Raw genomic sequence first — 17,566 nt, forward strand, 5'->3', positions numbered from 1 at the left:
CCGCCCAGCACTAGAGCCGGATCACCAGAAAGAGCTGGACCGCCCATCACTAGAGCCGGACCGCCCAGCACTAGAGCCGGACCGCCCAGCACTAGAGCTGGACCGCCCAGCACTAGAGCCGGCCCGCCCAGCACTAGAGCCGGACCGCCCAGCACTAGAGCCGGACCGCCCAGCACTAGAGCCGGACCGCCCAGCACTAGAGCCGGACCGCCCAGCACTAGAGCCGGACCGCCCAGCACTAGAGCCGGACCGCCCATCACTAGAGCCGGATCACCAGAAAGAGCCGGACTGCCCAGCACTAGAGCCGGACCGCCCAGCACTAGAGCCGGACCGCCCAGCACTAGAGCCGGACCGCCCAGCACTAGAACCGGATCACCAGAAAGAGCCGGATCACCAGAAAGAGCCGGACCGCCCATCACTAGAGCCGGACCGCCCAGCACTAGAGCCGGATCGCCCATCACTAGAGCCGGATCACCAGAAAGAGCCGGACCACCATAAAGAGCCGGACCGCCCATCACTAGAGCCGGATCACCAGAAAGAGCCGGACTGCCCAGCACTAGAGCCGGACCGCCCAGCACTAGAGCCGGACCGCCCAGCACTAGAGCCGGATCACCAGAAAGAGCCGGACTGCCCAGCACTAGAGCCGGACCGCCCAGCACTAGAGCCGGACCGCCCAGCACTAGAGCCGGACCGCCCAGCACTAGAGCCGGATCACCAGAAAGAGCCGGACCGCCCAGCACTAGAGCCGGATCACCAGAAAGAGCCGGACCGCCCAGCACTAGAGCCGGATCACCAGAAAGAGCCGGACCGCCCAGCACTAGAGCCGGACCGCCCAGCACTAGAGCCGGACCGCCCAGCACTAGAGCCGGACCGCCCAGCACTAGAGCCGGAACTTCTTCTCACTGGGTGTGGCCGTTTCCTTCCCTGGTGATTGGCCTGAATCAGGCCCCGCCCACTCTCGTGACGTCACTCCCTCACAAGAGCCACAGAACTGGACGCTGCTCTACTATGGAGATAGAGGCCCCGCCCACCCTGTCACATGGTGCTGACGTCACCGCAGGTCCTGCAGGTCTCGCAGTGCAGTGGGTGCCGCTATTGTCTCTGGTGTCAGCCGCCGCACACAGGACGTCTTCACACGGCTGCGGCCTCTCTGCGGTATCAGGTGAGGTGACAGCAGCCAGGACTCGGGCGCAGCTCTCACACAGGCTGTGCAGTCATGGCTTCCTCTCTCTCAGGCACAGAGTGGCCGGTTGTCCGGTGTTCTGCTCCCTCCCTGCAGTCTGTGTGTCCTCCCCGCGGTCCGCACACTGTCAGGACGGAGGCTCCGCCCCCTTGTCTCCTCTGGAGGAGGGACCGCCCCCTTGTCTCCTCTGGAGGAGGGACCGCCCCCTTGTCCCCTCGGGAGATTGCACCTGTCTGTCCCCACACGGAGGGACCGCCCCCTTGTCTAATCTGGAGAAGGCACCGCCCCCTTGTCTCCTCTGGAGAAGGCACCGCCTCCTTGTCTCCTCTGGAGAAGGCACCGCCCCCTTGTCTCCTCTGGAGAAGGCACCGCCTCCTTGTCTCCTCTGGAGATTGCACCTGTCTGTCCTGCTATGGAGGGACCGCCCCCTTGTCTCCTCTGGAGAAGGCACCGCCTCCTTGTCTCCTCTGGAGGAGGGACCGCCCCCTTGTCTCCTCTGGAGAAGGCACCGCCTCCTTGTCTCCTCTGGAGATTGCACCTGTCTGTCCTGCTATGGAGGGACCGCCCCCTTGCCCACCAGTGACTCTCCTAGTTATGTTCCTTTTGAACGTACACTGTGTGCAGAATTATTAGACAAGTTGTATTTTGATCACATGATCCTTTTTATACTTGTCGTCCTCCTCCAGCTGTTCAGGCTGAGAGCCAACAATGCAGTAAATCCGGTGATTGCATCTCTGTAATGAGGAGCGGTGTCGTCTAATGACAGCAGAATTCTATAGAAGCTGTGCTTAATTATTAGGCAACTTCCTTTCCTTTGGCAAAATGGATCAGAACAGAGATTTGACGGCTCTGAAAAGTCCAACATTGTGAGATAGTAGAAAAAACCGTGTGCACTACTGTGAGGATAGGGCTAAGGTAGGTTCCCACACCTTAGTGTAATATACAAAAAGAACCTAGCACTCAACTTGATGCTCAAAGTGAAGGATTTATTGTAGTACCAAATAAACGTTTCGGTCCACCACACGGACCTTCATCAGTAACTACATGTGAAAATAATAATACAAATAAACAACAAAACCAAAAATAAATACATAAATAAATAAAGTATATACATAACATAAAGAGATTTAGAACAACGGCATCGATATCATATATACAGGTCTATAGATACAACGACAAAATCGCCAGAGAGAGCCATGTTGAGTATGGAGGCACCATCATGTTCCATATACCGGAGTAGGAAGTACAAAGGAAAAATATAGAAAACCGTGTGACACGTACCGTACTGAACTTTAAGTAGGGTCAAAGAGACCAAGGTGTCTAGGCACACGTGTAAAGCAGCGTCTAAAGGGTCACAATAGATAGTATAAAAATAGTGCCCTATTGGTGGAGTGTAAAGGAAATATAACTTACGTCATACCTAATACCAGAGCTCCGTAGGGAAATCTATGTAGGACCAAATACTAAGGACAAAAGGAGGGATAAGAAAGATGAGCCTTCTATAGGACCATGTGAAAGATGTCATGCTCCGCTGGAGGAAGGAGTTACCTGTTCCGGGTGAATAGAGCTGTGCCATGAGCTAGACGCGGTGTCCACCGCTGGTCTAGTAGAATGAAGAAAAGACCGCTGTATAAAGGCAGGAGGAGGGGCTCATAGACCAATAGGAGAGCGTGCGGCGAAACCGGAAGTGCGTCACGCTGCCATGACAACGCGGCAGCGCTGAGAAGCAGCGGCGTGTGTGAGCCGCATTACCGGTCCGGCGGAAATGACGATCTTGTGTTACAGTCCAGAAGAACAAAGTCACAGAGAAGGAGGTTCCGCCTAAAAGCAAGAGGATAAAAAAGTTCTCACAGACAGGGGGAGGCGGTGCCTAAAAGGAGAACCAGTGTCGGGTGGAGGATCTCCTTAGTGTCTGCGCTGAGTTGAGCCGAAAATAGAGGAGCAGAGTGAAGAACGTAAACATATTCCAGTGCGCTAGATGAGTGACATGAGCGGACCTCAGTACAGCCGATTCTAATAACAAAGGAAAAAGAGAAATAATAACCTGACACACAAATACATACAGATAAATATGCATATATCAATATATGCGCATTATAGCCATGTTTGGCGCGAGTATAGAACCAGGGAGTAAAACACTTAGGATGGTGGTATGGCAGAAAAGTGTATAGAGGGGGAGACCCAAAAGTGGGTATATAACATATAGGTTATCTAACATATAGGTATACCAAAAGAAAAGGGGGAAAACCACATAGTCTTACAGAAATGATACCAGATCATACTCTCTATTAAGGCCCAATGGATGAAGGGTCTCTAATGTATGGATCCAAAAGGCCTCCCTACGTTTTAGACGGGCCACTCGGTCGCCACCCCGTCTGTTAGGGGGGATGTGCTCAATGACTTGGAACTGTAGTTGTGAAACACTATGGCCTTGATTGCTGAAATGTGACGGGATGGGTAATAGAAGATTCTTGCACCAGATCGTGGATTTGTGTTTTGAGATGCGATCACGTATGGATTGCGTTGTTTCTCCCACGTAGAGGAGTCCGCAGGGGCATTTGATCAGATATATGACCCATGATGAGGCACACGTGAAGTACCCTGGGATACGGAATGTTTTGCCAGAACGAGGGTGGTGAAAGGAAGAACCCTTAAGGACATTGTGGCACTGCGCACAGTTGAGGCATGGGAAAGTCCCCGTACGGGGATTTTGTAAAAATTGTTGGCGAGGTGATGCTTTACAAGACCCCACGTCTGCCCTCACGAGAGAATCTTTAAGATTCAACGGGCGTTTGAAACTAGGGAGAAATGGATTTTGAAACTCGGGTACCTGAGGATAAGCTTTTGATAGTAGATGCCAATTTTGACGGATAGACCTGTGCAAGATATACGCGAATGGATGATAAGTGTGTATAAATGGGATTCTATTGGTGGCTCTGTTTAGTCGTGGGGGAGAAGGTAAGACAGCCTGTTGTAGTACTGATGATGGGTAGCCCCGTTCAGAGAATTTAGTGGACATTTCTTGAAGACGAAGAGGCCTTAGGTCTCCGTCTGATACAATTTTGGACACCCGCTGAAACTGAGACTTGGGTACCGATTTCTTTGTAGCGGGAGGGTGGAAGCTTGTAAAATGTAACAGGCTATTCCGATCGGTGCTTTTAGTGTACAAATCAGTGGAGATGGAGCCGTCTGACTGGAGAATAACCATTGTGTCCAGGAAGTTTATCCGTGTGTCATCGTGGGACATTGTAAAAGAAATGCCCGGCCAGGCTGTATTGAGCCAGCCGAAGAAGGAGGCGAGGGCCTCCAACGTACCCCCCCCCCCCCATATGCAGAAAACATCATCGATATAGGGTTTCCATAAGATCACGTTATTACTGAATAGAGGATGAGAATATATATGGCTCTCCTCGAAGTCGGCCATATAGCAATTAGCATATGGGGGCGCTACGTTGGAGCCCATCGCGGTACCACGGATCTGTAAGTAGAAGTCGTCCTGGAACATAAAAAAATTCCCCCACGACTAAACAGAGCCACCAATACATAGTAACATAGTAACATAGTTAGTAAGGCCGAAAAAAGACATTTGTCCATCCAGTTCAGCCTATATTCCATCATAATAAATACCCAGATCTACGTCCTTCTACAGAACCTAATAATTGTATGATACAATATTGTTCTGCTCCAGGAAGACATCCAGGCCTCTCTTGAACCCCTCGACTGAGTTCGCCATCACCACCTCCTCAGGCAAGCAATTCCAGATTCTCACTGCCCTAACAGTAAAGAATCCTCTTCTATGTTGGTGGAAAAACCTTCTCTCCTCCAGACGCAAAGAATGCCCCCTTGTGCCCGTCACCTTCCTTGGTATAAACAGATCCTCAGCGAGATATTTGTATTGTCCCCTTATATACTTATACATGGTTATTAGATCGCCCCTCAGTCGTCTTTTTTCTAGACTAAATAATCCTAATTTCGCTAATCTATCTGGGTATTGTAGTTCTCCCATCCCCTTTATTAATTTTGTTGCCCTCCTTTGTACTCTCTCTAGTTCCATTATATCCTTCCTGAGCACCGGTGCCCAAAACTGGACACAGTACTCCATGTGCGGTCTAACTAGGAATTTGTACAGAGGCAGTATAATGCTCTCATCCTGTGTATCCAGACCTCTTTTAATGCACCCCATGATCCTGTTTGCCTTGGCAGCTGCTGCCTGGCACTGGCTGCTCCAGGTAAGTTTATCATTAACTAGGATCCCCAAGTCCTTCTCCCTGTCAGATTTACCCAGTGGTTTCCCGTTCAGTGTGTAGTGGTGATATTGATTCCCTCTTCCCATGTGTATAACCTTACATTTATCATTGTTAAACCTCATCTGCCACCTTTCAGCCCAAGTTTCCAACTTACCCAGATCCATCTGTAGCAGAATACTATCTTCTCTTGTATTAACTGCTTTACATAGTTTTGTATCATCTGCAAATATCGATATTTTACTGTGTAAACCTTCTACCAGATCATTAATGAATATGTTGAAGAGAACAGGTCCCAATACTGACCCCTGCGGTACCCCACTGGTCACAGCGACCCAGTTAGAGACTATACCATTTATAACCACCCTCTGCTTTCTATCACTAAGCCAGTTACTAACCCATTTACACACATTTTCCCCCAGACCAAGCATTCTCATTTTGTGTACCAACCTCTTGTGCGGCACGGTATCAAACGCTTTGGAAAAATCGAGATATACCACGTCCAATGACTCACCGTGGTCCAGTCTATAGCTTACCTCTTCATAAAAACTGATTAGATTGGTTTGACAGGAGCGATTTCTCATAAACCCATGCTGATATGGAGTTAAACAGTTATTCTCATTGAGATAATCCAGAATAACATCCCTCAGAAACCCTTCAAATATTTTACCAACAATAGAGGTTAGACTTACTGGCCTATAATTTCAATAGAATCCCATTTATACACACTTATCATCCATTCGCGTATATCTTGCACAGGTCTATCCGTCAAAATTGGCATCTACTATCAAAAGCTTATCCTCAGGTACCCGAGTTTCAAAATCCATTTCTCCCTAGTTTCAAACGCCCGTTGAACCTTAAAGATTCTCTCGTGAGGGCAGACGTGGGGTCTTGTAAAGCATCACCTCGCCAACAATTTTTACAAAATCCCCGTACGGGGACTTTCCCATGCCTCAACTGTGCGCAGTGCCACAATGTCCTTAAGGGTTCTTCCTTTCACCACCCTCGTTCTGGCAAAACATTCCGTATCCCAGGGTACTTCACGTGTGCCTCATCATGGGTCATATATCTGATCAAATGCCCCTGCGGACTCCTCTACGTGGGAGAAACAACGCAATCCATACGTGATCGCATCTCAAAACACAAATCCACGATCTGGTGCAAGAATCTTCTATTACCCATCCCGTCACATTTCAGCAATCAAGGCCATAGTGTTTCACAACTACAGTTCCAAGTCATTGAGCACATCCCCCCTAACAGACGGGGTTGCGACCGAGTGGCCCGTCTAAAACGTAGGGAGGCCTTTTGGATCCATACATTAGAGACCCTTCATCCATTGGGCCTTAATAGAGAGTATGATCTGGTATCATTTCTGTAAGACTATGTGGTTTTCCCCCTTTTCTTTTGGTATACCTATATGTTAGATAACCTATATGTTATATACCCACTTTTGGGTCTCCCCCTCTATACACTTTTCTGCCATACCACCATCCTAAGTGGTTTACTCCCTGGTTCTATACTCGCGCCAAACATGGCTATAATGCGCATATATTGATATATGCATATTTATCTGTATGTATTTGTGTGTCAGGTTATTATTTCTCTTTTTCCTTTGTTATTAGAATCGGCTGTACTGAGGTCCGCTCATGTCACTCATCTAGCGCACTGGAATATGTTTACGTTCTTCACTCTGCTCCTCTATTTTCGGCTCAACTCAGCGCAGACACTAAGGAGATCCTCCACCCGACACTGGTTCTCCTTTTAGGCACCGCCTCCCCCTGTCTGTGAGAACTTTTTTATCCTCTTGCTTTTAGGCGGAACCTCCTTCTCTGTGACTTTGTTCTTCTGGACTGTAACACAAGATCGTCATTTCCGCCGGACCGGTAATGCGGCTCACACACGCCGCTGCTTCTCAGCGCTGCCGCGTTGTCATGGCAGCGTGACGCACTTCCGGTTTCGCCGCACGCTCTCCTATTGGTCTATGAGCCCCTCCTCCTGCCTTTATACAGCGGTCTTTTCTTCATTCTACTAGACCAGCGGTGGACACCGCGTCTAGCTCATGGCACAGCTCTAAAGAGGTGCGAAACCGGCTAAATAAGATTAAAATAGATAAATCTCCGGGTCCGGATGGCATACACCCACGAGTACTAAGAGAACTAAGTAATGTAATAGATAAACCATTATTTCTTATTTTTAGGGACTCTATAGAGACAGGGTCTGTTCCGCAGGATTGGCGCATAGCAAATGTGGTGCCAATATTCAAAAAGGGCTCTAAAAGTGAACCTGGAAATTATAGGCCAGTAAGTCTAACCTCTATTGTTGGTAAAATATTTGAAGGGTTTCTGAGGGATGTTATTCTGGATTATCTCAATGAGAATAACTGTTTAACTCCATATCAGCATGGGTTTATGAGAAATCGCTCCTGTCAAACCAATCTAATCAGTTTTTATGAAGAGGTAAGCTATAGACTGGACCACGGTGAGTCATTGGACGTGGTATATCTCGATTTTTCCAAAGCGTTTGATACCGTGCCGCACAAGAGGTTGGTACACAAAATGAGAATGCTTGGTCTGGGGGAAAATGTGTGTAAATGGGTTAGTAACTGGCTTAGTGATAGAAAGCAGAGGGTGGTTATAAATGGTATAGTCTCTAACTGGGTCGCTGTGACCAGTGGGGTACCGCAGGGGTCAGTATTGGGACCTGTTCTCTTCAACATATTCATTAATGATCTGGTAGAAGGTTTACACAGTAAAATATCGATATTTGCAGATGATACAAAACTATGTAAAGCAGTTAATACAAGAGAAGATAGTATTCTGCTACAGATGGATCTGGATAAGTTGGAAACTTGGGCTGAAAGGTGGCAGATGAGGTTTAACAATGATAAATGTAAGGTTATACACATGGGAAGAGGGAATCAATATCACCATTACACACTGAATGGGAAACCACTGGGTAAATCTGACAGGGAGAAGGACTTGGGGATCCTAGTTAATGATAAACTTACCTGGAGCAGCCAGTGCCAGGCAGCAGCTGCCAAGGCAAACAGGATCATGGGGTGCATTAAAAGAGGTCTGGATACACATGATGAGAGCATTATACTGCCTCTGTACAAATCCCTAGTTAGACCGCACATGGAGTACTGTGTCCAGTTTTGGGCACCGGTGCTCAGGAAGGATATAATGGAACTAGAGAGAGTACAAAGGAGGGCAACAAAATTAATAAAGGGGATGGGAGAACTACAATACCCAGATAGATTAGCGAAATTAGGATTATTTAGTCTAGAAAAAAGACGACTGAGGGGCGATCTAATAACCATGTATAAGTATATAAGGGGACAATACAAATATCTCGCTGAGGATCTGTTTATACCAAGGAAGGTGACGGGCACAAGGGGGCATTCTTTGCGTCTGGAGGAGAGAAGGTTTTTCCACCAACATAGAAGAGGATTCTTTACTGTTAGGGCAGTGAGAATCTGGAATTGCTTGCCTGAGGAGGTGGTGATGGCGAACTCAGTCGAGGGGTTCAAGAGAGGCCTGGATGTCTTCCTGGAGCAGAACAATATTGTATCATACAATTATTAGGTTCTGTAGAAGGACGTAGATCTGGGGATTTATTATGATGGAATATAGGCTGAACTGGATGGACAAATGTCTTTTTTCAGCCTTACTAACTATGTTACTATGTTACTATGTTATTCACCCGGAACAGGTAACTCCTTCCTCCAGCGGAGCATGACATCTTTCACATGGTCCTATAGAAGGCTCATCTTTCTTATCCCTCCTTTTGTCCCTAGTATTTGGTCCTACATAGATTTCCCTACGGAGCTCTGGTATTAGGTATGACGTAAGTTATATTTCCTTTACACTCCACCAATAGGGCACTATTTTTATACTATCTATTGTGACCCTTTAGACGCTGCTTTACACGTGTGCCTAGACACCTTGGTCTCTTTGACCCTACTTAAAGTTCAGTACGGTACGTGTCACACGGTTTTCTATATTTTTCCTTTGTACTTCCTACTCCGGTATATGGAACATGATGGTGCCTCCATACTCAACATGGCTCTCTCTGGCGATTTTGTCGTTGTATCTATAGACCTGTATATATGATATCGATGCCGTTGTTCTAAATCTCTTTATGTTATGTATATACTTTATTTATTTATGTATTTATTTTTGGTTTTGTTGTTTATTTGTATTATTATTTTCACATGTAGTTACTGATGAAGGTCCGTGTGGTGGACCGAAACGTTTATTTGGTACTACAATAAATCCTTCACTTTGAGCATCAAGTTGAGTGCTAGGTTCTTTTTGTATATCAACATTGTGAGATGTTTTGCAGAGGGATGCAGCAGTCTTGAAATTGCCAAACTTTTGAAGCGTGATCACCGAACAATCAAGCGTTTCATGGCAAATAGCCAACAGGGTCGCAAGAAGCGTGGTGGGCAAAAAAGGCGCAAAATAACTGCCCATGAATTAAGGAAAATCAAGCGTGAAGCTGCCAAGATGCCATTTGCCACCAGTTTTTCCATATTTCAGAGCTGCAGCGTTACTGGAGTAACAATAAGCACAAGGTGTGCGATACTCAGGGACACGGCCAAGGTAAGGAAGGCTGAAAAACGAGAAACAGAAGATAAAACGTCAACACTGGGCCAAGAAATATCTTAAGACTTTTCAAAGGTTTTCTGGACTGATGAAATGAGAGTGACTGTTGATGGGCCGGATGGACGGGCCGGAGGCCGGATCGGTAAAGGGCAGAGAGCTCCACTCCGACTCAGACCCAGCAAGGTGGAGGTGGGGACTGGTCTGGGCCGGGATCATAAAAGATGGACTTGTGGAGGATGGAGTGAAGCTCAACTCCCAGACCTACTGCCAGTTTCTGGAAGACAACTTCAAGCAGTGGTCCAGGAAGAAGTCGGTATCGTTCAAGAAACACATGATTTTCCTGCAGGACAATGCTCCAACTACTCCACAGCGTGGCTGGCCAGTAAAGGTCTCAGAGAAGAAAAAATAATGACATGGCCCCCTTGTTCACCTGATCTGAACCCCATAGAGAACCTGTGGTCCCTCATAAAATGTGAGATCTACAGGGAGGGAGCACAGTCCACCTCTCGGAGCAGTGTCTGGAGGCTGTGGTGGCTGCTGCACCAATGTTGGTCGTAAACATCGAGCGACTGACAGAATCTATGGATGGAGGCTGCTGAGTGTCATCATAAAGAAAGGTGGCTGTATTGGGCACTAATGTTTTTTTGTTTTGTTTTTGCATGTCAGAAATATTTATTTCTAAATTTTGTGCAGTGATATTGGTTTACCTGGTGAAAATAATCAAGTGAGATGGGGATATATTTGGTTTTTATTAAGTTGCCTAATAATTCTGCACAGTAATAGTTACCTGCACAAACAGATATCCTCCTAAGATAGCCAAATCTAAAAGACCCCACTCCAACTTCCAAAAATATTAAGCTTTGATATTTATGAGTCTTTTGGGTTGATTGAGAACATAGTCATTGATCAATAATAAAAATAATCCTCTAAAATACAACTTGCCTAATAATTCTGCACACAGTGTATATGAAATCCTCGCAGACACGAGGATACACCGCCATCACTACTGTAATGTCCTATACGTAATCCTCCCAGACACGAGGATACACCGCCATCACTACTGTAATGTCCTATACGTAATCCTCCCAGACACGGGGATACACCGCCATCACTACTGTAATGTCCTATACGTAATCCTCCCAGACACGAGGATACACCGCCATCACTACTGTAATGTCCTATACGTGATCTTCCCAGACACGAGGATACACCGCCATCACTACTGTAATGTCCTATACGTAATCCTATCAGACACGGGGATACACCGCCATCATTACTGTAATGTCCTATACGTAATCCTCCCAGACACGAGGATACACCGCCATCACTACTGTAATGTCCTATACGTGGTCCTCCCAGACACGGGGATACACCGCCATCACTACTGTAATGTCCTATACGTGATCTTCCCAGACACGAGGATACACCGCCATCACTACTGTAATGTCCTATACGTGATCCTCCCAGACACGGGGATACACCGCCATCACTACTGTAATGTCCTATACGTGGTCCTCCCAGACACGAGGATACACCGCCATCACTACTGTAATGTCCTATACGTAATCCTCCCAGACACGGGGATACACCGCCATCACTACTGTAATGTCCTATACGTAATCCTCCCAGACACGGGGATACACCGCCATCACTACTGTAATGTCCTATACGTAATCCTCCCAGACACGAGGATACACCGCCATCACTACTGTAATGTCCTATACGTAATCCTCCCAGACACGAGGATACACCGCCATCACTACTGTAATGTCCTATACGTCCTCCCAGACACGGGGATACACCGCCATCACTACTGTAATGTCCTATACGTCCTCCCAGACACGGGGATACACCGCCATCACTACTGTAATGTCCTATACGTGGTCCTCCCAGACACGGGGATACACCACCATCACTACTGTAATGTCCTATACGTAATCCTCCCAGACACGAGGATACACCGCCATCACTACTGTAATGTCCTATACGTGGTCCTCCCAGACACGGGGATACACCGCCATCACTACTGTAATGTCCTAGACGTGGTCCTCTCAGACACGGGGATACACCGCCATCACTACTGTAATGTCCTATACGTGGTCCTCCCAGACACGGGGATACACCGCCATCACTACTGTAATGTCCTATACGTAATCCTCCCAGACACGGGGATACACCGCCATCACTACTGTAATGTCCTATACGTGGTCCTCCCAGACACGAGGATACACCGCCATCACTACTGTAATGTCCTATACGTAATCCTCCCAGACACGAGGATACACCGCCATCACTACTGTAATGTCCTATACGTAATCCTCCCAGACACGAGGATACACCGCCATCACTACTGTAATGTCCTATACGTAATCCTCCCAGACACGAGGATACACCGCCATCACTACTGTAATGTCCTATACGTCCTCCCAGACACGGGGATACACCGCCATCACTACTGTAATGTCCTATACGTAATCCTCCCAGACACGAGGATACACCGCCATCACTACTGTAATGTCCTATACGTAATCCTCCCAGACACGGGGATACACCGCGATCACTACTGTAATGTCCTATACGTAATCCTCCCAGACACGAGGATACACCGCCATCACTACTGTAATGTCCTATACGTAATCCTCCCAGACACGAGGATACACCGCCATCACTACTGTAATGTCCTATACGTGGTCCTCCCAGACACGAGGATACACCGCCATCACTACTGTAATGTCCTATACGTAATCCTCCCAGACACGGGGATACACCGCCATCACTACTGTAATGTCCTATACGTGATCCTCCCAGACACGGGGATACACCGCCATCACTACTGTAATGTCCTATACGTAATCCTCCCAGACACGGGGATACACCGCCATCACTGCTGTAATGTCCTATACGTAATCCTCCCAGACACGGGGATACACCGCCATCACTACTGTAATGTCCTATACGTGATCCTCCCAGACACGAGGATACACCGCCATCACTACTGTAATGTTCTATACGTGGTCCTCCCAGACACGGGGATACACCGCCATCACTACTGTAATGTCCTATACGTGGTCCTCCCAGACACGAGGATACACCGCCATCACTACTGTAATGTCCTATACGTAATCCTCCCAGACACGGGGATACACCGCCATCACTACTGTAATGTCCTATACGTAATCCTCCCAGACACGAGGATACACCGCCATCACTACTGTAATGTCCTATACGTGATCCTCTCAGACACGAGGATACACCGCCATCACTACTGTAATGTCCTATACGTGATCCTCTCAGACACGGGGATACACCGCCATCACTACTGTAATGTCCTATACGTAATCCTCCCAGACACGAGGATACACCGCCATCACTACTGTAATGTCCTATACGTAATCCTCCCAGACACGAGGATACACCGCCATCACTACTGTAATGTCCTATACGTGGTCCTCCCAGACACGAGGATACACCGCCATCACTACTGTAATGTCCTATACGTGGTCCTCCCAGACACGGGGATACACCGCCATCACTGCTGTAATGTCCTATACGTGATCCTCCCAGACACGGGGATACACCGCCATCACTGCTGTAATGTCCTATACGTGGTCCTCCCAGACACGGGGATACACCGCCATCACTACTGTAATGTCCTATACGTAATCCTCCCAGACACGGGGATACACCGCCATCACTACTGTAATGTCCTATACGTGATCCTCCCAGACACGGAGATACACCGCCATCACTACTGTAATGTCCTATACGTGATCCTCCCAGACACGAGGATACACCGCCATCACTACTGTAATGTCCTATACGTGATCCTCCCAGACACGAGGATACACCGCCATCACTACTGTAATGTCCTATACGTGGTCCTCCCAGACACGAGGATACACCGCCATCACTACTGTAATGTCCTATACGTAATCCTCCCAGACACGAGGATACACCGCCATCACTACTGTAATGTCCTATACGTGGTCCTCCCAGACACGAGGATACACCGCCATCACTACTGTAATGTCCTATACGTAATCCTCCCAGACACGGGGATACACCGCCATCACTACTGTAATGTCCTATACGTGATCCTCCCAGACACGGAGATACACCGCCATCACTACTGTAATGTCCTATACGTGGTCCTCCCAGACACGGGGATACACCGCCATCACTACTGTAATGTCCTATACGTAATCCTCCCAGACACGAGGATACACCGCCATCACTGCTGTAATGTCCTATACGTAATCCTCCCAGACACGAGGATACACCGCCATCACTACTGTAATGTCCTATACGTGGTCCTCCCAGACACGGGGATACACCGCCATCACTACTGTAATGTCCTATACGTGATCCTCCCAGACACGGGGATACACCGCCATCACTACTGTAATGTCCTATACGTAATCCTCCCAGACACGGGGATACACCGCCATCACTACTGTAATGTCCTATACGTAATCCTCCCAGACACGGGGATACACCGCCATCACTACTGTAATGTCCTATACGTGATCCTCCCAGACACGGAGATACACCGCCATCACTACCGTAATGTCCTATACGTGATCCTCCCAGACACAAGGATACACCGCCATCACTACCGTAATGTCCTATACGTGATCCTCCCAGACACAAGGATACACCGCCATCACTACTGTAATGTCCTATACGTGGTCCTCCCAGACACGAGGATACACCGCCATCACTACTGTAATGTCCTATACGTGATCCTCCCAGACACGAGGATACACCGCCATCACTACTGTAATGTCCTATACGTGATCCTCCCAGACACGGGGATACACCGCCATCACTACTGTAATGTCCTATACGTGATCCTCTCAGACACGAGGATACACCGCCATCACTACTGTAATGTCCTATACGTAATCCTCCCAGACACGAGGATACACCGCCATCACTACTGTAATGTCCTATACGTGGTCCTCCCAGACACGAGGATACACCGCCATCACTACTGTAATGTCCTATACGTAATCCTCCCAGACACGGGGATACACCGCCATCACTACTGTAATGTCCTATACGTGGTCCTCCCAGACACGGGGATACACCGCCATCACTACTGTAATGTCCTATACGTGGTCCTCCCAGACACGAGGATACACCGCCATCACTACTGTAATGTCCTATACGTGGTCCTCCCAGACACGGGGATACACCGCCATCACTACTGTAATGTCCTATACGTAATCCTCCCAGACACGAGGATACACCGCCATCACTACTGTAATGTCCTATACGTAATCCTCCCAGACACGGTGATACACCGCCATCACTACTGTAATGTCCTATACGTGGTCCTCCCAGACACGGGGATACACCGCCATCACTACTGTAATGTCCTATACGTAATCCTCCCAGACACGGGGATACACCGCCATCACTACTGTAATGTCCTATACGTAATCCTCCCAGACACGGGGATACACCGCCATCACTACTGTAATGTCCTATACGTGGTCCTCCCAGACACGGGGATACACCGCCATCACTACTGTAATGTCCTATACGTAATCCTCCCAGACACGAGGATACACCGCCATCACTACTGTAATGTCCTATACGTAATCCTCCCAGACACGGGGATACACCGCCATCACTACTGTAATGTCCTATACGTAATCCTCCCAGACACGAGGATACACCGCCATCACTACTGTAATGTCCTATACGTGGTCCTCCCAGACACGGGGATACACCGCCATCACTACTGTAATGTCCTATACGTAATCCTCCCAGACACGAGGATACACCGCCATCACTACTGTAATGTCCTATACGTAATCCTCCCAGACACGGGGATACACCGCCATCACTACTGTAATGTCCTATACGTGATCCTCCCAGACACGAGGATACACCGCCATCACTACTGTAATGTCCTATACGTGGTCCTCCCAGACACGAGGATACACCGCCATCACTACTGTACTGTCCTATACGTGATCCTCCCAGACACGGAGATACACCGCCATCACTACTGTAATGTCCTATGCGTGGTCCTCCCAGACACGAGGATACACCGCCATCACTACTGTAATGTCCTATACGTGGTCCTCCCAGACACGGGGATACACCGCCATCACTACTGTAATGTCCTATACGTGGTCCTCCCAGACACGGGGATACACCGCCATCACTACTGTAATGTCCTATACGTAATCCTCCCAGACACGGGGATACACCGCCATCACTACCGTAATGTCCTATACGTAATCCTCCCAGACACGAGGATACACCGCCATCACTACTGTAATGTCCTATACGTAATCCTCCCAGACACGAGGATACACCGCCATCACTACTGTAATGTCCTATACGTGATCCTCCCAGACACGGAGATACACCGCCATCACTACTGTAATGTCCTATACGTAATCCTCCCAGACACGAGGATACACCGCCATCACTACTGTAATGTCCTATACGTGGTCCTCCCAGACACGAGGATACACCGCCATCACTACTGTAATGTCCTATACGTGATCCTCCCAGACACGGAGATACACCGCCATCACTACTGTAATGTCCTATACGTGATCCTCCCAGACACGGGGATACACCGCCATCACTGCTGTAATGTCCTATACGTGGTCCTCCCAGACACGAGGATACACCGCCATCACTACTGTAATTTCCTATACGTAATAGATTTCTATGGGGCTGCAAAAACAGGCCGCAATAATTCCATATGGCCGTGAGGGCCATATTTATGGCCTGAAAAAAGATTGAGCCTGCTCGATCTTTTTCACGGCTTAACGACACAGCCCCCATTGTAAATCAATGGGGCCACTGACATGTTGGAGCTCTGCTGACAGGGTGACAGCCGGAAGACGGAGATGACAGTCCACTCCCGGCATAGTGACCCGGTTTAACCTAAAAAAAATAAGCATCACAATAATAACATACAAAGCAACGGTGGCCTGAGAGTCCATGTGAGCGGACGTGCGGCTGTGAGCTCCCGCCGCTGTATATCTTAAAATCCTGCAGAGCCGCTGCTGTTTGGTCCCTGTGGGGGCATACCGGCTGCGGGGAGACTTGTGGAGCCTGGTGGCGCTGAGCGGTAGCGCTGGAACCGGCGAACATGACAAGGAGACGGCAGAAGGACGCAGGAGCCGGGGATGCAGGTGCAATCCAAGATGGCGCCGACACAAGGGAGAAGGCGGAAAAGGAGAACGCCGCATGTAGAAAGCGCATGGAGGTAGCGGCAAAGCTCCAGCAGTATGCGAGAGCGGAGGCCGCAGAGGAGGGAGCCGGAGCTGATACCGAAGAGGAGGAGGAGGAGGAGAGCCCAGCAGGAGAACATGAGGTACAAAAGGGGAGAAAGGAGAGTAAAATGGCGGTGGCAGAAGGGGGACCCGAGGAAATGGCGCCAGAAGCTGAGCCTACCTTAAGAGACGTTTTTGCGCTAGTCTCTTCATGTAAACAGTCTCTGACCATACAGATACAGGAGGTTAAGGGAGACACAGCCCAGATAAACGCAGCCCTGCAGA

The 17,566-nt window shown here is 48.5% G+C and overlaps 1 protein-coding gene across 1 annotated transcript in view; it reads left to right on the forward strand.

The window, feature by feature from the left end:
- Positions 1 to 950: 950 nt before the first annotated feature.
- The window catches only part of LOC138638920 (zinc finger protein 665-like), a 165,218-nt gene continuing 148,602 nt past the window's right edge, over positions 951 to 17,566 (forward strand). The window contains exon 1 of the mRNA XM_069728670.1: positions 951 to 1,162. Within this exon, the coding sequence (XP_069584771.1) occupies positions 1,040 to 1,162 (123 nt within the window). The 5' untranslated portion in view covers positions 951 to 1,039. The remainder of the gene's footprint in view (positions 1,163 to 17,566) is intronic.

This window comes from Ranitomeya imitator, chromosome 5 (assembly GCF_032444005.1).
Source record: "Ranitomeya imitator isolate aRanImi1 chromosome 5, aRanImi1.pri, whole genome shotgun sequence".
NCBI lineage: Eukaryota > Metazoa > Chordata > Amphibia > Anura > Dendrobatidae > Ranitomeya > Ranitomeya imitator.